The sequence below is a fragment of the Ranitomeya imitator genome, chromosome 4 (assembly GCF_032444005.1).
Source record: "Ranitomeya imitator isolate aRanImi1 chromosome 4, aRanImi1.pri, whole genome shotgun sequence".
Taxonomy (NCBI): domain Eukaryota; kingdom Metazoa; phylum Chordata; class Amphibia; order Anura; family Dendrobatidae; genus Ranitomeya; species Ranitomeya imitator.
Window position 1 is genome coordinate 668,430,595 of NC_091285.1, and position 21,292 is coordinate 668,451,886.

The window sequence follows — 21,292 nt, forward strand, 5'->3', positions numbered from 1 at the left end:
TATACGATTTACCAACGATCACGACCAGCGATACGACCTGGCCGTGATCGTTGGTAAGTCGTAGTGTGGTCGCTGGGGAGCTGTCACACAGACAGCTCTCCAGCAACCAACGATGCCGAAGTCCCCGGGTAACCAGGGTAAACATCGGGTTACTAAGCGCAGGACCGCACTTAGTAACCCGATGTTTACCCTGGTTACCAGCGTAAAAAAAAACAAAACACTACATACTTACATTCCGGTGTCCGTCAGGTCCCTTGCCGTCTGCTTCCCGCACTGACTGACTGCCGGCCGTAAAGTGAAAGCACAGCACAGCGCGCTGTGCTCTGCTTTCACTTTACGGCCGGCAGTCAGTGAGTGCGGGAAGCAGACGGCAAGGGACCTGACGGACACCGGAATGTAAGTATGTAGTGTTTTTTTTTTTTTTACATTTACGATGGTAACCAGGGTAAACATCGGGTTACTAAGCGCGGCCCTGCGCTTAGTAACCCGATGTTTACCCTGGTTACAAGCGAACGCATCGCTGGATCGGTGTCACACACACCGATCTAGCGATGACAGCGGGAGATCCAGCGACGAAAGAATGTTCCAAACGATCTGCTACGACGTACGATTCTCAGCAGGATACCTGATCGCTGCTGCGTGTCAGACACAGCGATATCGTATGGATATCGCTGGAACGTCACGAATCGTACCGTCGTAGCGACAAAAGTGCCACTGTGAGACGGTACCACAATATAACACACAGGCTTAGATACAGTGTATCGGTAGACAATATCACACAATATGCTTAGATACAGTGTTTTGACAGGCAATATCACACACGATTAGATACGGTATTTCAGCAGACAGTATTACACACAAGCTTAGATACAATGTATCAGGAGACAATGTAACACGATAGGCATAGGTACAGTATATCAGCAGGCAATATCACACAGGCTTAGATACAGTGTATCAGCAGACAATGTAACATGATAAGCTTAGATACAGTATATCAGCAGGCAATATCACACACATGCTTAGATACAGTGTATCAGCCAACAATGTCACACGATAGGCTTAGATACAGTGTATCAGCAGACAATGTCACACGTGATATGCTTAGATATAACAACTCAGCAAAAGGTATCACATATGACAGGATTGGATGCAAAATACAAAAAAAACATTTGCCACAGATTTAGCTGCAAACATGCCATTCAGCCATTCATTTGCTTTTTGCTGCAGAGTATGACCCACGATGCGCTGAGATACACCTGCCCAGGTGCACATTATCACACGTGGCTTAGATACACCATGTCGGTGGGATGAGCAATCCATATTTTCCTACTTGTGACGTGAGCGGTGTGTACATCCAGAGAATGGGAATAATGGCTGTAACCCACCCTACCACAATGGAGTCAGATGTGCCCCCCACCTTGCCTGCTGCACTGACAGATGCCCCCTATCTCTCCATCTTCTCCCTCAAGGTCAGGTCTTATGGTGGAGGCAGCAGGTCAGGGAGGAAAATTCTTTTATTTGTCTTCCCTTTGTCATTGAAATATTTGGCCCTGGGGGAGAGCGATGCTGTGAATAGTGGGGCGAGGAGGGAGGAGGCCAGACAAAGGCCCTCCGCCATCTGTCCCCTCTCCGGCTAATTACGGGGTACTTCCCCTGGAGATTAAGTGATGGGGGCAGCAGAGATTGGCGCAGGAAGCCAGCTGCTGTGATTAAAGCCCAAATCAGCTCCTCACAGGAAAAGTTACAGGATAAGTCCTGTGTAGCCGAAAAGTGACTTCATCAAGGATAATAATGGCGGGGTCAGGCGCACAGCGGCGGCTCCGTGACCGAACACAGCGCCACGTTTAATGGCTGTCATCTCCACTCCGACCTAATGAAAGTGACACGTAGCACGCAGCCATCGTGCCCTGGGACGAGACAATGCGCGGCCTCTACATCTAATAGAAATGGAAATCAGCCCAACAACAAGACTACAACTCCCAGCAGAGCATTGTGACATTATATTACTATGAATTAAGAGATATTTAATAGAGGAGATTACTACACCCCCCATCATTCAGCAAAGTGTGGCAACAATGCACGTCCCTCACCCTGGAGGACCCGGCACATCCATATATTACACACACAGACCAATCATTTCAGTGAGAACTGTGTAATACTTCATTTGTCCTGTGGTGGCGCTGCAGAAGAATTAAGCATTCGCTACTTATCTCTTTTGTGCTGCTGCTCTGTGAGCCGTATACAGTATGTGTAGAATATACAGGTGGCACAGTGAATCATAGGGGATGTTCACTATAGCAATAGTGCCCCTCTCTGTGCCTCCATATAGCAAAAGTGCCCCTCTCTGTGCCTTCATAAAGCAATAGTGCCCCTCTCTGGACTCCATATAGCAATAGTGCCCCTCTCTGGCCTCCATATAGCAATAGTGCCCTTCTCTGTGCCTCCATATAGCAATAGTGCCCCTCTCTGGTCTCCATATAGCAATAGTGCCCCTCTCTGTGCCTTCATATAGCAATAGTGCCCCTTTCTGGCCTCCATATAGCAATAGTGCCCCTCTCTGGCCTCCATATAACAATAGTGCCCCTCTCTGTGCCTCCATATAGCAATAGTGCCTCTCTCTGGCCTCCATATAGTAATAGTGCCCCTCTCTGGCCTCCATATAGCAATAGTGATTCTCTCTGGCCTCCATATAGCAATAGTGCCCTCTCTATGCCTCCATATAGTAATAGTGCCCCTCTCTGGCCTCCATATAGCAATAGTGCCCCTCTCTGGCCTCCATATAGCAATAGTGCCCCTCTCTGGCCTCCATATAGCAATAGTGCTCCTCTCTGGCCTCCATATAACAATAGTGCCCCTCTCTGGATTCCATATAGCAATAGTGCCCCTCTCTGTGCCTCCATATAGCAATAGTGCCCCTCTCTGTGCCTCCATATAGCAATAGTGCCCCTCTCTGGCCTCCATACAGTAATAGTGCTTCTCTCTGGCCTCCATATAGCAATAGTGCCCTCTCTATGCCTCCATATAGTAATAGTGCCCCTCTCTGGCCTCCATATAGCAATAGTGCCCCTCTCTGGCCTCCATATAGCAATAGTGCCCCTCTCTGGCCTCCATATAGCAATAGTGCTCCTCTCTGGCCTCCATATAGCAATAGTGCCCCTCTCTGTGCCTCCATATAGCAATAGTGCCCCTCTCTGTGCCTCCATATAGCAATAGTGCCCCTCTCTGTGCCTCCATATAGCAATAGTGCCCCTCTCTGGCCTCCATATAGCAATAGTGCCTCTCTCTGGCCTCCATATAGCAATAGTGCCCTCTCTGTGCCTCCATATAGCAATAGTGCCCCTCTCTGGCCTCCATATAGTAATAGTGCCCCTCTCTGGCCTCCATATAGCAATAGTGCCTCTCTCTGGCCTCCATATAGCAATAGTGCCCTGTCTGTGCCTCCATATAGCAATAGTGCCCCTCTCTGGCCTCCATATAGCAATAGTGCCCCTCTCTGGCCTCCATATAGCAATAGTGCCCCTCTCTGTGCCTCCATATAGCAATAGTGCCCCTCTCTGGCCTCCATATAGCAATAGTGCCTCTCTCTGGCCTCCATATAGCAATAGTGCCCCTCTCTGGCCTCCATATAGCAATAGTGCCCCTCTCTGGCCTCCATATAACAATAGTGCCCCTCTCTGTGCCTCCATATAGCAATAGTGCCTCTCTCTGGCCTCCATATAGTAATAGTGCCCCTCTCTGGCCTCCATATAGCAATAGTGATTCTCTCTGGCCTCCATATAGCAATAGTGCCCTCTCTATGCCTCCTTATAGTAATAGTGCCCCTCTCTGGCCTCCATATAGCAATAGTGCCCCTCTCTGGCCTCCATATAGCAATAGTGCCCCTCTCTGGCCTCCATATAGCAATAGTGCTCCTCTCTGGCCTCCATATAACAATAGTGCCCCTCTCTGGATTCCATATAGCAATAGTGCCCCTCTCTGTGCCTCCATATAGCAATAGTGCCCCTCTCTGTGCCTCCATATAGCAATAGTGCCCCTCTCTGGCCTCCATACAGTAATAGTGCTTCTCTCTGGCCTCCATATAGCAATAGTGCCCTCTCTATGCCTCCATATAGTAATAGTGCCCCTCTCTGGCCTCCATATAGCAATAGTGCCCCTCTCTGGCCTCCATATAGCAATAGTGCCCCTCTCTGGCCTCCATATAGCAATAGTGCTCCTCTCTGGCCTCCATATAGCAATAGTGCCCCTCTCTGTGCCTCCATATAGCAATAGTGCCCCTCTCTGTGCCTCCATATAGCAATAGTGCCCCTCTCTGTGCCTCCATATAGCAATAGTGCCCCTCTCTGGCCTCCATATAGCAATAGTGCCTCTCTCTGGCCTCCATATAGCAATAGTGCCCTCTCTGTGCCTCCATATAGCAATAGTGCCCCTCTCTGGCCTCCATATAGTAATAGTGCCCCTCTCTGGCCTCCATATAGCAATAGTGCCTCTCTCTGGCCTCCATATAGCAATAGTGCCCTGTCTGTGCCTCCATATAGCAATAGTGCCCCTCTCTGGCCTCCATATAGCAATAGTGCCCCTCTCTGGCCTCCATATAGCAATAGTGCCCCTCTCTGTGCCTCCATATAGCAATAGTGCCCCTCTCTGGCCTCCATATAGCAATAGTGCCTCTCTGGCCTCCATATAGCAATAGTGCTCCTCTCTGTGCGTCAATATACTTTGGGCTGGACATAGACCTCCTCGAGAATCTGCCTCCAGAGCTTACTACACACGAAAGTAGGTGTTAGTGTGAGACACTTAGAGCAGGAGAGCAGACTGTCAGTCATTACATGTCTCATACTGGTGATGCCTTCTTTCATTTACAATAAGCTCTGGAGGCAGATTCTCAGGAGATCTATGTCCGACCCAGAGATCTTAACAGCTCATTTACATATTCAGAAAAATGTGGCTTTCTCTGTAATAAGATGTCGGATCACAGTTATCATGGCATCATTTTATTCAACTTTCTATTAGCTATGTCCTTAAGTGCTGTACAAATAAAAAATATATATAATAATATACACTGATACACACCACATCCCATTCTCTGCTGCCCTCTTCCTCTAAAGTCCAACACAGGCAGTGATAATAATTAATATTGTCATGGCACCACTGGACATTCCCTGCATGACCTCTGGAAGGCCGACTGCCTGGAGCAGTGTGCAGACTGCCAGAGACTGTGGTGATTAGGGAGACCAGAGCCCACTACTTGGTTACACTAACACTTGAAGACTGTTAAAAGTAATGCAGACCCAAGAAGCCCACAGCTAGAACAGTCCATCTTTTCAGTCCTGACTGAGAACACATTACATCCAATTTTATGCTCCAGAGCTGCACTCACTATTCCACTGGTGCAGTCACTGTGTACATACATTATATGACTTATCCTGCACTGATCCTGAGCTACAACCAGTATTATACTCCAGAGCTGCACTCACTATTCTGCTGGTGCAGTCACTGTGTACATACATTACATTACTGATCCTGAGTTACATCCTGTATTATGCTCCAGAGCTGCACTCACTATTCTGCTGGTGCAGTCACTGTGTACATACATTACATTACTGATCCTGAGTTACATCCTGTATTATACCCCAGAGCTGCACTCACTATTCTGCTGGTGCAGTCACTGTGTACATACATTACATCACTGATCCTGAGTTATATCCTGTATTATACCCCAGAGCTGCACTCATTATTCTGCTGGTGCAGTCACTGTGTACATACATTACATAACTGATCCTGAGTTACATCCTGTATTATACCCCAGAGCTGCACTCACTATTCTGCTGGTGCAGTCACTATGTACATACATTACGTTACTGATCCTGAGTTACATCCTGTATTATACTCCAGAGCTGCACTCACTATTCTGCTGGTGCAGTCACTGTGTACAGACATTACATTACTGATCCTGAGTTACCTCCTCTATTAAACCCCAGAGCTGCACTCACTATTCTGCTGGTGCAGTCACTGTGTACATACATTACATTACTGATCCTGAGCTACATCCTGTATTATACCCCAGAGCTGCACTCATTATTCTGCTGGTGCAGTCACTGTGTACATACATTACATTACTGATCATGAGTTACACCCTGTATTATACTCCAGAGCTGCACTCACTATTCTGCTGGTGCAGTCACTGTGTACATACATTACATTACTGATCCTGAGTTACATCCTGCATTATACCCCAGAGCTGCACTCATTATTCTGCTGGTGCAGTCACTGTGTTCATACATTACTGATCATGAGTTACACCCTGTATTATACTCCAGAGCTGCACTCACTATTCTGCTGGTGCAGTCACCGTGTACATACATTACATTACTGATCATGAGTTACACCCTGTATTATACCCCAGAGCTGCACTCATTATTCTGCTGGTGCAGTCACTGTGTACATACATTACATTACTGATCATGAGTTACACCCTGTATTATACTCCAGAGCTGCACTCACTATTCTGCTGGTGCAGTCACTGTGTACATACATTACATTACTGATCATGAGTTACACTGTTATGACCTGGTGGTTAGGAGCACCCGGAATGACCTGATAATTAAACCTCATACAGGACGAGCTCTGGGATGTGGGAGCCAGCGTCGGACTGGAGCACCTTGGGCCCACCAGAGAAAATCATTCTTGGGGCCCACTATGTAGCTACATAGAAATAGATACAAGACCACCAACTGTGCAGTAAAAAGCGCTAATATCAGGGTATAATATAAGGTAGTTCACGTCTTAATTATGTAGCAAGGGTTGGGATAGCCCCCTCATAAAATATAATGCAGTCCCCTCTCTTAGAATATAGTGCAGCACCCCACAAAATATAATGCAACCCCTTAGGTATAACGCAGTCCCCACCATAGAATATAATGTAGCACCCTCATAGGGTATAATGCAGCCCACCACAGAATATAATACAGTCCCTGAGAGAATGCAGCCCCACCACAGAATATAATGCAGCCCCCCATAGAGTATATTGTAGCCCCCATAATATAATGTAGTCCCCTGAGAATAATGCAGTCCCCCCACAGAAAATAATGTAGCCCCCTCATAAAGAATAATGCAGCTCCTCTCCACCCCCATCATTGTCCTCATCACCACCTCCATCATTCTCTTCTCCCCCTCCACCCCTATCATTCTCCCCAACCACCTCTCACTGCCCAATCCACCACCTGCAACATTGCCTCCTCCCCACCATCATTTTCCATTTCATTACCTTCATCATTGCCTCCCATCACCTCCATCATTGCCTCCCCCCACCACCATCATTGCCCATTTCATCACCTCCATCATTTCCTCCCATCACCACCATTGCCCATCACCTCCATCATTGCCTCCCCCACCACCATCATTGCACATCACCTCCATCATTGACTCCTCACCATCATTGCCTATCACCTCCATCATTGCTCATCACCTCCATCACTGCCTCCCCACCACCATCCATGTTCATCACCCTCATCACTGCCTCCCCACCATCATTGCCCATCACCTTCATCATTCCCTTTCTCACCATCATTGCCCATCACCTCCATCATTGTCTCCCCCACCATCATTGCCCTTCACTTGCATCATTGCCTCCCCTCACCTCCATCATTGCCTCCCCATCACCACCATCATTGCCCATCACCTCCATCATTGTCTCCTCCCACCACCATCATTGCCCATCACCTCCATCATTGTCTCCCCCACCACCATCATTGCCCATCACCTCCATCATTGTCTCCCCCACCACCATCATTGCCCATCACCTCCATCATTGTCTCCTCCCACCAATATCATTGTCCTTCACCACCACACACACACACGCAGGCACACACACCTCTCCTCATCACAGGCACACACACACACACTCACACACACAGGCACACAGCACAGATCACCTCCCCGCAGCAGCAGCTCATCCCAACAGCATCTTCCTCGCTGGAAGCTTTCTGTCTGAGACAGCACGCTGGTTGATGACGTCATCCAGCTGGGCTGTCTCAGACAGGAAGCAGGACGCCGGGATGTGAGCTGCTCTGTGTCAGTCTGTGTGCCTGCGTGTGTGTGTGTATGTGTGCGGTGCTTTGTGTGGTGTGGTGGTGGAGCTTTACATGCGGGCAGTGTTAGCTGCAGCCTGCAGCTAATACTGCCTGCTATTAAAGAGAAATGGTATTCACACCTCTCAACGCCCATAGGGGCATGGGGAAGCGTATTCATTTTGCTTTAGCAGCGAGGACTGGATCCTGTCTCCAGCTGCTGCTACTGGCACAGGGCGGGCCCCCTTGACTCAGGGGCCCCATAGCCACTGGCTGGGGGCCCCTGGAGCAGTGGGGGCCCTAGGCAGCTGCTGGTCAGTATACCAGCTGGTGTCAGTGCCTGGGCCCACCGGAGAATCCTCCGGTTCTCTGGTAGGCCAGTCCGAGCCTGGTGGGAGCTCTGCTGACCGCAAGCCCTAATCCTATCACACACACTAGAAATAGCCGTGGAGCGCTCCTGACCAGACCTAGGCGCCTCGTCACAACCTAAGAACTATCTAGCCCTAGAGATAGAAAATAAAGCCTACCTTGCCTCAGAGAAATTCCCCAAAGGAAAAGGCAGCCCCCCACATATATTGACTGTGAGTAAAGATGAAAGTCACAAACGCAGAAATGAAACAGGTTTCAGCAAAGGGAGGCCAGACTACTAAATAGACAGAGGATAGGAAAGGTAACTTTGCGATCAGCACAAAAACCTACAAAAGGCCACGCAGAGTGTGCAAAAAAGACCAGGGGCCACTCTGCATCCCAGAGCTTCCAGCTAGCAAGACAAAATCATGAAAACCAGCTGGACAAGAAAACAGAGAACAAAATAAGACAATAAGGAACTTAGCTTCTGCAGGAGAAGGCAGGTCACCAGAAAGATCCAGGAGCGAACTGAACGAATGCAAAAACATTGACAGCTGGCATGGAGTAACGATCTGAGAGGAGTTAAATAGAGCAGCCAACCAAAGGATAAACCACGTCACCTGTGTAAGGAACCTCAGAAGCAGCAGCTTCACTCATAGCCACCAGAGGGAGCCCATAGACAGAACTCGCCGAAGTACCATTCACGACCACAGGAGGGAGTTCGACAACAGAATTCACAACATTACACCCTGTATTATACTCCAGAGCTGCACTCACTATTCTGCTGGTGCAGTCACTGTGTACATACATTACATTACTGATCATGAGTTACACCCTGTATTATACCCCAGAGCTGCACTCACTATTCTGCTGGTGCAGTCACTGTGTACATACATTACATTACTGATCATGAGTTACACCCTGTATTATACTCCAGAGCTGCACTCACTATTCTGCTGGTGCAGTCACTGTGTACATACATTACATTACTGATCATGAGTTACACCCTGTATTATACTCAAGAGCTGCACTCACTATTCTGCTGGTGGGGTTGTTGTGCACATAATTGCAGTATTTAGCTTACCACCACATTGCAGTGATTACTCTAGGCGGTGTAGGGTGATGGATGGACATAATTGCATCAGTTCTCCGTGTGACTGTGACGTAGGCTCAGGGTTGGCTCCCTAGAGTGGCCTAGCATTTCTGTGGTAACAGTGTCTAGGGGCGCAGCAAACAGTCACACCTCTCAGGGGAAATCAGTCAATTAACCTCTTCATGGTGGCAAACACCGCCATTATGTAGGAGAGCGTACAACCCGCGGGGCACATACCTGATGTCTGTGTACCGCCTGTCATTTACTACAGACCCCGCTGTTACACTGTGTGTTCACCTGCAAGGTACCGAATTCTCAGGGGCTGGATGGCCGCATCCTGACCCTAGCCCAACCCCATGCTCCCCATTCACACGTGGTATGAACACCTATATACGGTTATTAGGCCGGCGTCACACTAGCAAGTTTTACGGACGTATGAGAGGTGCACAAAATACAGATTGCACACGGTACAATGATTCTCTATGGCCCAGCTCCTATCTGCCGTATTTTACGGATCCGTATTATACGGTCTTCTACGGCCGTAGAAAATCGCAGCATGCTGCGTTTGTCAGCGTATTGCGCAAAAAATCGCCAATGAAAGTCTATGGGGTGGGAAAAATACAGATTACACACGGACCAACAGTGTGACTTTCAAGAAATACGTAGCGGTGTTCTAGAGAAAAGCTGGTAATTCAGTGCGGTGTACAGTAAAATCACACTGACAGGTTAGAATAGAATAGCTAAAATAAATGTCTACACATAGTGTAGGGGTATATATATATATATGTCAGTGAGACACATATATATATATATATATATTTCATACAGCGCTAGGTAGCAGAAAAGCCGGTAATTCAATTGCCGGCTTTTCCTATCTCCTTCTCAAACCCGACAGGATATGAGACATGGATTACATACAGTAAACCATCTCATATCCCTTCTTTTATTACATATTCCTCTTTAGTAATGTAAGAAGTGTCTTGGTGTAAAATTTGGGGGCTCTAGCTATTAAATTAAAGGGTTAAATCGCAGAAAAATTTGGCGTGGGCTCCCACGCAATTTTCTCCGCCAGAGTGGTAAAGCCAGTGACTGAGGGCAGATATTAATAGCCTGGAGAGGGTCCATGGTTATTGCCCCCCCCGGCTAAAAACATCTGACCCCAGCCACCCCATGTAGCTGTGGGATATGGGGTAATGAAGGGTTAATGTCACCTTGCTATTGTAAGGTGACATTAAGCCAGATTAATAATGGAGAGGCGTCAATTATGACACCTATCCATTATTAATCCAATAGTATGAAATGGTTAATAAAACAGACACACATTATTACAAAGTATTTTAATGAAATAAAGACACCGGGTGTTTTAATATTTTATTATACTCTTAATCCACCTGAAGACCCTTGTCACCTGAAACAAAGTTAAACAAAACAAACAACAATATTCCATACCTTCCGTCGTTCAGTCTTGTCCCACACTGTAAATCCATCTGAAAAGGTTAAATCATTTTACACCCAGGAGCTCTGCTAATGCAGCTGTGCTCGTGGCTGTAAAATACCGGGGAATGAATGGAATGCAGGGGAATGACCTGTAGTTACCTCGAGTCGCAGTGATGTGTCCTCTGCTGGATGTCCTCATATGAACTCGAGCGTGGGAAAATATTCAGAAAAGTTCCCAGGCTCAAGTTCATATGAGGACATCCAGCAGAGGGCGCATCACTGCAACTCGAGGTAACTACAGTACATTCCCCTGCATTCCATTCATTCTCTGGGATTTTACAGCCACGAGCACAGCTGCATTAGCAGAGCTCCTGGGTGTAAAATGATTTAACCCCTTCAGATGGATTTACAGCGTGGGACAAGACTGAACGACGGAAGGTATGGAATATTGTTGTATTGTTTAACTTTCAGGTGACAAGGGTCTTCAGGTGGATTAAGAGTATAATAAAATATTAAAACACCCTGTGTCTTTATTTCATAAAAATACTTTGTAATAATGTGTGTGTGTTTTATTAACCATTTCATACTATTGGATTAATAATGGATAGGTGTCATAATTGACGCCTCTCCATTATTAATCTGGCTTAATGTCACCTCACAATAGAAAGGTGACATTAACCCTTTATTACCCCATATCCCACCACTACACGGGAATGGGAAGAGAGAGGCTAAGTGCCAGAATAGGCACTTCTTCCAGATGTGCCTTTTCTGGGGTGGCTGGGGGCAGATGTTTTTAGCCAGGAGGGGCCAATAACCATGGACCCTCTCCAGGCTATTAATATCTGCCCTCAGTCACTGGCTTTACCACTCTGGCGGAGAAAATTGCGCGGGAGCCCACGCCAATTTTTTCCACGATTTAACCCTTTAATTTAATAGCTAGAGCCCCCAAATTACACCAAGACACTTCTTACATTACTAAAGAGGAATATGTAATAAAAGAAGGGATATGAGATGGTTTACTGTATGTAATCCATGTCTCATATCCTGTCGGGTTTGAGAAGGAGATAGGAAAAGTCGGCAATTGAATTACCGGCTTTTAAGCTATCTAGCGCTGTATGATATATATATATATATATATATATATATATATATATATTAATGTATGTGTGTGTCTCACTGACATAGATAGATAGATAGACTGTATATATGTTTTAGTGAATATTTGAGCCCATGGATCCATTGTATGTCCGTTTAGCAAGCCGGTGAGAAAATCTTGCAGTACGGATGCCATACGGATTACATACGGAGGATAACATGCGCAAATTACGCTGCCACACCCTGCCTACGGATGACATGCGGATCACTATTTTGGGAACATTTCTGCGTATTATGGCCGTAAAAAACGGACCGTATTTTCATACGCTCAGTGTGACTCCGGCCTTATTGGTACAATTTTTTGTCATTCCCTATCTTTCCAAGGTGTCCTACGCCCGCCCAAGCTCAGCCTCCATACGCGATGCCAACCTGTACGTGAGCAGTCTCCCGAAAACCATGAATCAGAAAGAGATGGAACAGCTCTTCTCCCAGTACGGCAGAATTATCACTTCGCGAATCCTGGTTGACCAGGTCACAGGTATATATTATCATACATGGGCACAGATGTCTGCAGAACCATTAATAAAGACGGAGCAAGTATTTAGAATGGACCACCTACCATGATGGCTGCTATCACGGCCTGTCCATATACAGTCCTCTGCAGAAGGTTTAGGCGGGTGTGGAAAAATGACCGTAAGGTAAAAATGCTTTAAAAAAATAGTGTTAATAGTTTATTTTTATTAATTAACAAAACTTAAAGTGAAAAAAGAAAACTAAATCACATCAATATTTGGTGTGACCTCCCTTTGACTTCAAAACAATATCAGTTCTTCTCGGTGCACTTCCACAATGTCTGGTATTTTGTAGGATTATAGATAGATGTATGAGCAATCAGTTATACCAAACAGGTGATAATGATCATCATTTTCAGATAAAGGTTGAAAGTCATAAACTAAAACAGAAACAGCTGTGTAGGAGGCTTAAAACTGGGTGAGGGACAGACAAACTCTGCCACAAAGGTGAGGTTGTGGAAGACAGTTTCATGTCACAAATCATACATGAGCACGGCAACAAGACACATAGTAGCTACAGTTAGGTCCAGAAATACTTGGACAGTGAGTGACACAAGTTTTGGCATTTTAGCTGTTTACCAAAACATATTCAAGATAGTGTTATATAACCAATATTGGCTTAAAGTGATAACTCTCAGCTTTAATTTGAGGGTATTCATATCCTAACTGGAGTAAGGCTTTAGAAATTGCAGCTCTTTAATATGTATTTGCCTCTTTTTAAAAGGGCCAAAGGGAACTGGAAAATTATTGTAAAAGCTCTTTAGTGGCCTGCATGGACTTTTCCCTCATTAATCCAATATTATACAAGCAGGAAAATGGTCTGGAGCTGATTCCAGATGGGACATTTGCATTTGGAAGCTGTTGCTGTGAACCCACAACATGGGGTCAAAGGAGCTCTCAATGAAAGAGAAATAGACCATCTTTAGGCTGAAAGAAAAAAAAAGAAATCCATCAGAGAGATATCAGAAATGTTAGGAGTGGACAAATCAACAGTTCTTTGCATTCTGCACAAAAAGCGCATTGGTGAGCTTGGGAACTCAAAAAGGCCTGGACTTCCACTGATGACAACAGTGATGGATGATGGCAGAATCCTTTCCATGCTGAAGAAAAACCGCTTTCAAAACATCCACTCACGTGAAGAACACTCTCCAGGAAGTAGCTGTTTCAGTATCTAAGTTTACCATAAAGAGAAGACTCCATGAGAGCAAATACAGAGGGTTCAACATGAATCAGCCTTAAAAATAGGCCAGATTGGACTTGGCCAAAAAACATCTACAGAAGCTGTTCAAGTTCTGGAAAAGCAAAACCAAAATCAACCTGTACCAGAATGATGGTAAGAAGAAAGTATGGAGACGGCTTGGACCCGCTCATGATCCAAAGCACAGCACATCCTCTGTAGCACATGTAGGAGGCAGTATGATGGCGCAGGCATGCATAGCTTCCAATAGCTCTAGGTCACTAGTGGTTATTGATGATGTGACTGAACACAGAAACAGACTAATAAATCCTGTGTGTACAAGTCTGCTCAGACTCATCACCACCGGTCAGACTGACGCGGTTCCCTGTTATGACCTGGTGGTCAGGACAACAATGGACCTGGTGGTCAAGAGCACACGGAATGACCTGATAGCCACCGACAACAAGGACGAGCTCTGGGACGTGGGAACTCTGCCGACCGCAATCCCCAAACCCATCAAACACACCAGAAATAGCCGTGGATTGCGCCCAACGCTCCCTATGCAACTCGGCACAGCCTAAGAAACCAGCTAGCCCTGAAGATAGAAAAATAAAGCCTACCTTGCCTCAGAGAAATTCCCCAAAGGAAAAGGCAGCCCCCCACATATAATGACTGTGAGTAAAGATGAAAATACAAACACAGAGATGAAATAGATTTAGCAAAGTGAGGCCCGACTTACTGAACAGACCGAGGATAGGAAAGGTTACTTTGCGGTCAGCACAAAAACCTACAAAAAGACCACGCAGAGGGCGCAAAAAGACCCTCCGCACCGACTCACGGTGCGGAGGCGCTCCCTCTGTGTCCCAGAGCTTCCAGCAAGCAAGACAACAAATTAAATAGCAAGCTGGACAGAAAAATAGAAAACCAAAGAAATACAAGCTGGAACTTAGCTTCTGATGGGAAGACAGGTCACAAGAACGATCCAGGAGTGAACTAGACCAATACTGGAACATTGACAGGTGGCATAGAGCAAAGATCTAAGTGGAGTTAAATAGAGCAGCAGCTAACGAATTAACCTAGTCACCTGTGAAACTCAGAAACACCCACCAGAGGAAGTCCATGGACAGAACCAGCCGAAGTACCATTCATGACCACAGGAGGGAGCCCGACAACAGAATTCACAACAGTACCCCCCCTTGAGGAGGGGTCACCGAACCCTCACCAAAGCCCCCAGGCCGACCAGGATGAGCCAAATGAAAGGCACGAACCAGATCGGCAGCATGAACATCAGAGGCAAAAACCCAGGAATTATCTTCCTGACCATAACCCTTCCACTTGACCAGGTACTGGAGTTTCCGTCTCGAAACACGAGAATCCAAAATCTTCTCCACCACATACTCCAACTCCCCCTCAACTAACACCGGGGCAGGAGGATCAACGGATGGAACCACAGGCGCCATGTATCTCCGCAATAACGACCTATGGAACACATTATGGATGGCAAAAGAAGCAGGAAGGGCCAAACGAAATGACACAGGATTGATAACCTCAGAAATCTTATACGGACCAATGAAACGAGGCTTAAACTTAGGAGAGGAAACCTTCATAGGAACATAACGAGACGACAACCAAACCAAATCCCCAACACGAAGTCGGGGACCCACACAGCGCCGGCGGTTAGCGAAACGTTGAGCCTTCTCCTGGGACAATGTCAAATTGTCCACCACATGAGTCCAAATCTGCTGCAACCTATCCACCACAGTATCTACACCAGGACAGTCTGAAGACTCAACCTGCCCTGAAGAGAAACGAGGATGGAAACCAGAATTGCAGAAAAACGGCGAAACCAAAGTAGCCGAGCTGGCCCGATTATTAAGGGCGAACTCAGCCAACGTCAAAAAGGACACCCAATTATCCTGATCAGCAGAAACAAAGCATCTCAGATATGTTTCCAAAGTTTGATTAGTTCGTTCGGTTTGGCCATTTGTCTGAGGATGGAAAGCCGAGGAAAAAGACAAATCAATGCCCATCCTAGCACAAAAGGATCGCCAAAACCTTGAAACAAACTGGGAACCTCTGTCAGAAACGATGTTCTCCGGGATACCATGTAAACGAACCACATGCTGGAAAAACAATGGCACCAAATCAGAGGAGGAAGGCAGCTTAGACAAAGGTACCAAATGGACCATCTTAGAAAAGCGATCACAAACCACCCAAATGACCGACATCTTTTGAGAGACGGGGAGATCCGAAATAAAATCCATAGAAATATGCGTCCAGGGCCTCTTCGGGACCAGCAAGGGCAAAAGCAACCCACTGGCACGAGAACAGCAGGGCTTAGCCCGAGCACAAGTCCCACAGGACTGCACAAAAGAACGCACATCCCGCGACAAAGACGGCCACCAGAAGGATCTAGCCACCAAATCTCTGGTACCAAAGATTCCAGGATGCCCAGCCAACACTGAACAATGAATCTCAGAGATAACTCTACTAGTCCATCTATCAGGGACAAACAGTGTCTCCGCTGGGCAACGGTCAGGTCTATCAGCCTGAAATTTTTGCAGCACCCGCCGCAAATCAGGGGAGATGGCAGACAAAATTACCCCCTCTTTGAGAATACCCGCCGGCTCAGGAACACCCGGAGAGTCAGGCACAAAACTCCTTGACAGGGCATCAGCCTTCACATTCTTAGAGACCGGAAGGTACGAAACCACAAAATCAAAATGGGAGAAAAATAACGACCATCGAGCCTGTCTCGGATTCAACCGTTTGGCAGACTCAAGATAAGTCAAATTCTTGTGATCTGTCAAGACCACCACGCGATGATTGGCTCCTTCCAGCCAATGACGCCACTCCTCGAATGCCCACTTCATGGCCAACAATTCACGATTACCAACATCATAGTTACGCTCAGCAGGTGAAAACTTTCTAGAAAAGAAAGCACATGGCTTCATCACCGAGCCATCAGAACTTCTTTGCGACAAAACAGCCCCTGCTCCAATCTCAGAAGCATCAACCTCAACCTGAAACGGAAGCGAAACATCTGGCTGGCACAACACAGGGGCAGAACAAAAACGACGCTTCAACTCCTGAAAAGCCTCTACAGCCGCAGAAGACCAATTGACCACATCAGCACCCTTCTTGGTCAAATCAGTCAACGGTTTAGCAACAGTAGAAAAATTAGCGATGAAGCGCTGATAAAAATTAGCAAACCCAGGAACTTTTGCAGGCTCTTCACAGATGTCGGCTGAGTCCAATCGTAAAAGGCCTGGACTTTAACAGGGTCCATCTCGATAGTAGAAGGGGAAAAAATGAACCCCAAAAATGAAACCTTCTGAACTCCAAAGAGACACTTTGACCCCTTCACAAACAAGGAATTCGCACGAAGGACCTGGAACACCATTCTGACCTGCTTCACATGAGACTCCCAATCATCCGAAAAGACCAAAATATCATCCAAATACACAATCAGGAATTTATCCAGGTACTCTCGGAAGATGTCATGCATAAAGGACTGAAATACTGATGGAGCATTGGAAAGCCCGAATGGCATAACCAGGTACTCAAAATGGCCCTCGGGCGTATTAAATGCTGTTTTCCATTCATCGCCTTGTTTAATACGCACAAGATTATACGCCCCTCGAAGATCTATCTTGGTGAACTAGCCCCCTTAATCCGAGCAAACAAATCAGACAGCAGCGGCAAAGGATACTGAAATTTGACTGTAATTTTATTAAGAAGGCGGTAATCAATACAAGGTCTCAAAGAACCATCCTTCTTGGCCACAAAAAAAGAACCCTGCTCCTAACGGTGATGATGACGGGCGAATATGGCCTTTCTCCAAGGATTCCTTTATATAACTCCGCATAGCGGCGTGTTCTGGCACAGATAAATTGAACAATCGGTCCTTAGGAAACTTACTACCAGGAATCAAATTAATTGCACAATCGCAATCCCTATGAGGAGGTAGGGCACTGGCTTTGGGCTCATCAAATACATCCCGATAATCCGACAAAAACTCTGGAACTTCAGAAGGAGTGGAAGACGAAATAGACAAAAATGGAACATCACCATGTACACCCTGGCAACCCCAGCTGGACACAGACATAGATTTCCAGTCCAATACCGGATTATGAACCTGTAGCCATGGCAACCCCAAAACGACCACATCATGCAGATTATGCAACACCAGAAAGCGGATATCCTCCTGATGTGCAGGAGCCATGCACATGGTCAATTGGGTCCAATACTGAGGCTTATTCTTGGCCAAAGGCGTAGCATCAATTCCTCTCAATGGAATAGGATACTGCAAGCGCTCCAAGAAAAAACCACAGCGCCTAGCAAACTCCAAGTCCATCAAATTCAGGGCAGCGCCTGAATCCACAAATGCCATAACAGAATAGGATGACAAAGAGCAAATCAGAGTAACAGACAATAGAAATTTAGACTGTACCGTACCAATGGTGCACAGCTTTACGCTCACGCAAGCGTCGATCGATCCGAATGGCCAAGGACATAGACTCATTCAGACCAGCAGGCATGGGAAACCCCACCATGACATCCTTAAGGGCTTCAGAGAGACCCTTTCTGAAGATTGCTGCCAGGGCACATTCATTCCACTGAGTGAGCACAGACCACTTTCTAAACTTCTGACAATATATCTCCGCTTCATCCTGACCCTGACACAGAGCCAGCAAGATTTTCTCTGCCTGATCCACTGAATTAGGTTAGTCATAAAGCAATCCAAGCACCAGGAAAAACGCATCAACATCATGCAATGCCGGATCTCCTGGCGCAAGGGAAAATGCCCAGTCTTGAGGGTCACCACGTAACAAAGAAATAATGATCTTTACTTGTTGAACAGGGTCACCTGAGGAGCGAGGTTTCAAGGCAAGAAACAATTTACAATTATTTTTGAAATTCAAGAACTTAGATCTATCACCAAAAAACAAATCAGGAATTGGAATCCTAGGCTCTGACATCGGATTCTGAATCACAAAATCTTGAATGTTTTGTATCCTTGTAGTGAGATTATCCATCCAAGAGGACAGACCTTGAATGTCCATGTTTACACCAGTGTCCTGAACCACCCAGAGGTAAAGGGGAAAATAGAGACAAAACACACTGCAAAGAAAAAAAAATGGTCTCAGAACTTCTCTTATCCCTCTATTGAGATGCATTAGTACTTTGAGCCACCTGTACTGTTATGACCTGGTGGTCAGGACAACAATGGACCTGGTGGTCAAAGCACACGGAATGACCTGATAGCCACCGACAACAAGGACGAGTTCTGGGACGTGGGAACTCTGCCGACCGCAATCTCCAAACCCATCAAACACACCAGAAATAGCCGTGGATTGCGCCCAACGCTCCCTATGCAACTCGGCACAGCCTAAGAAACCAGCTAGCCCTGAAGATAGAAAAATAAAGCCTACCTTGCCTCAGAGAAATTCCCCAAAGGAAAAGGCAGCCCCCCACATATAATGACTGTGAGTAAAGATGAAAATACAAACACAGAGATGAAATAGATTTAGCAAAGTGAGGCCCGACTTACTGAACAGACCGAGGATAGGAAAGGTTACTTTGCGGTCAGCACAAAAACCTACAAAAAGACCACGCAGAGGGCGCAAAAAGACCCTCCGCACCGACTCACGGTGCGGAGGCGCTCCCTCTGCGTCCCAGAGCTTCCAGCAAGCAAGACAACAAATTAAATAGCAAGCTAGACAGAAAAATAGCAAACCAAAGAAATACAAGCTGGAACTTAGCTTCTGATGGGAAGACAGGTCACAAGAACGATCCAGGAGGGAACTAGACCAATACTGGAACATTGACAGGTGGCATAGAGCAAAGATCTAAATGGAGTTAAATAGAGCAGCAGCTAACGAATTAACCTAGTCACCTGTGAAACTCAGAAACACCCACCAGAGGAAGTCCATGGACAGAACCAGCCGAAGTACCATTCATGACCACAGGACGGAGCCCGACAACAGAATTCACAACAGTTCCCACACTGTCAAAAGACAGTGTGAGCCCGCAGCTGTTCAGAGGTAAAATATTTATTTGTGGTCATTGATGTCAGCTGATGGGACTGCTGCTTCCATCAGCTGACACCTGCTGCCGGTAATAACAGTGAGAGCAGGAGCGGCTGATGGGAGTATTCATCAGCCACTCCTGAACTGTAAATAAATAATAAAGAAAAATAAAATGGCTTGGGTTCCCCTGTATTTTTAATAACCAACCAGGCAAAACTCACAGCTGGGGGCTGCAACCCTCAGCTGTCAGCTTTAGCTAGGCTGGTTATCAAGAATAGAGGGGTTTACACTCTGGGCCTAAAAATACCAGTCCACAGATGCCCAGAAAAGACGCATCTATTAGATGAGCCAATTCTGGCGCTTTGCCCGGCTCTTCGCACTTGCCCTGTAGCGGTTGAAAGTGCGGTCAATATTTGTAGGGTTGATGTCACCTTTGTATTGTCAGGTGGCATTAAGCCCATGGCTTAGTAATGGAGAAGCGCCTATATGATACCTATCCATTAAAAATCCTATAGTTACATGGTAAATAAAGACACAGCTAGAATAAAGTCTTTTATTAGAAATAAAACAAAACACTTTTACTTTTTTATTTAAAAATAACAAACACAGTTTAATTCACCTAACGCCTAATTCCACTGAATCCCTAGTCTCCTGTAATAAAACAAAAATAAAAAACAACAATATCTCTCACCTGTCTGACGTTCTGTCCCACGCCGTAATCCATGTCTGGGGATAAATAGATTTCAACCTGAACGGAGCCAAGATGCGACTGTCCAGGTTGAGAACCACTGGTGAGTGAGCTTCTGCGAGCGCAGCATCAGTGACTGGTGGTGATGTCATCGAGGTTACTGCGGGTCAATGAGGCTGCGTTCCCAGCCGGGCTGAACTGCCGTGACCTCAGTGAGGTCCCCGCTAGCACCGTGAGAAAGTCTTAGGGTGTAGAGGCGAGTTCACCGCAGTTCAAATTCACCGCAGTGAAATTCTCCCGGTGAACTGCGGTGAACTTGCCTCTGCACCATGAGACTCATGTTTGGAATCTGCGAACTTGTACTGATCTGAGGAATCATAATACCAAGTCAGTTTTACCATATAGTGAACATGGTTAAAAAAAATTGTGGAATTGCACTTTTTTTTTGCAATTTCTCCAAATTTGGAATCTTTTTCCCAGTCTTCAATACGATGTACGGTAAAATCAATGGTGTCATACAAAAGTACAACTCTTCCTGAAAAAAACAAGCCCTTACACTGCCATATTGATGGAAAAATAAAAAGTTATGGCTCTGGGAAGCGAGTGAGAAAAAACAAAATCTCAAAAACAGAAAATCGCGAGGTCATGAAGGGGTTACGGCAGAAAGACCCAGAAACAAGCAACAACTGAAGTCAGCCGTAGTAAAGACCAGCAAAGCCTCACAGAGGAGTAAACCCAGTGTCTGGTGACGTCCGTGTCTCACAGACTTCAAGTCATCATTGTT

The 21,292-nt window shown here is 46.2% G+C and overlaps 1 protein-coding gene across 6 annotated transcripts in view; it reads left to right on the forward strand.

Annotated features, from left to right (window-relative positions):
• Positions 1–21,292, forward strand: part of ELAVL3 (ELAV like RNA binding protein 3) — a 101,494-nt gene that overhangs the window by 57,772 nt on the left and 22,430 nt on the right. For all 6 annotated transcript variants that reach the window (XM_069767198.1, XM_069767196.1, XM_069767195.1 and 3 more), the window contains exon 4: positions 12,424–12,577. In XM_069767198.1, the coding sequence (XP_069623299.1) occupies positions 12,424–12,577 (154 nt within the window). The remainder of the gene's footprint in view (positions 1–12,423; positions 12,578–21,292) is intronic.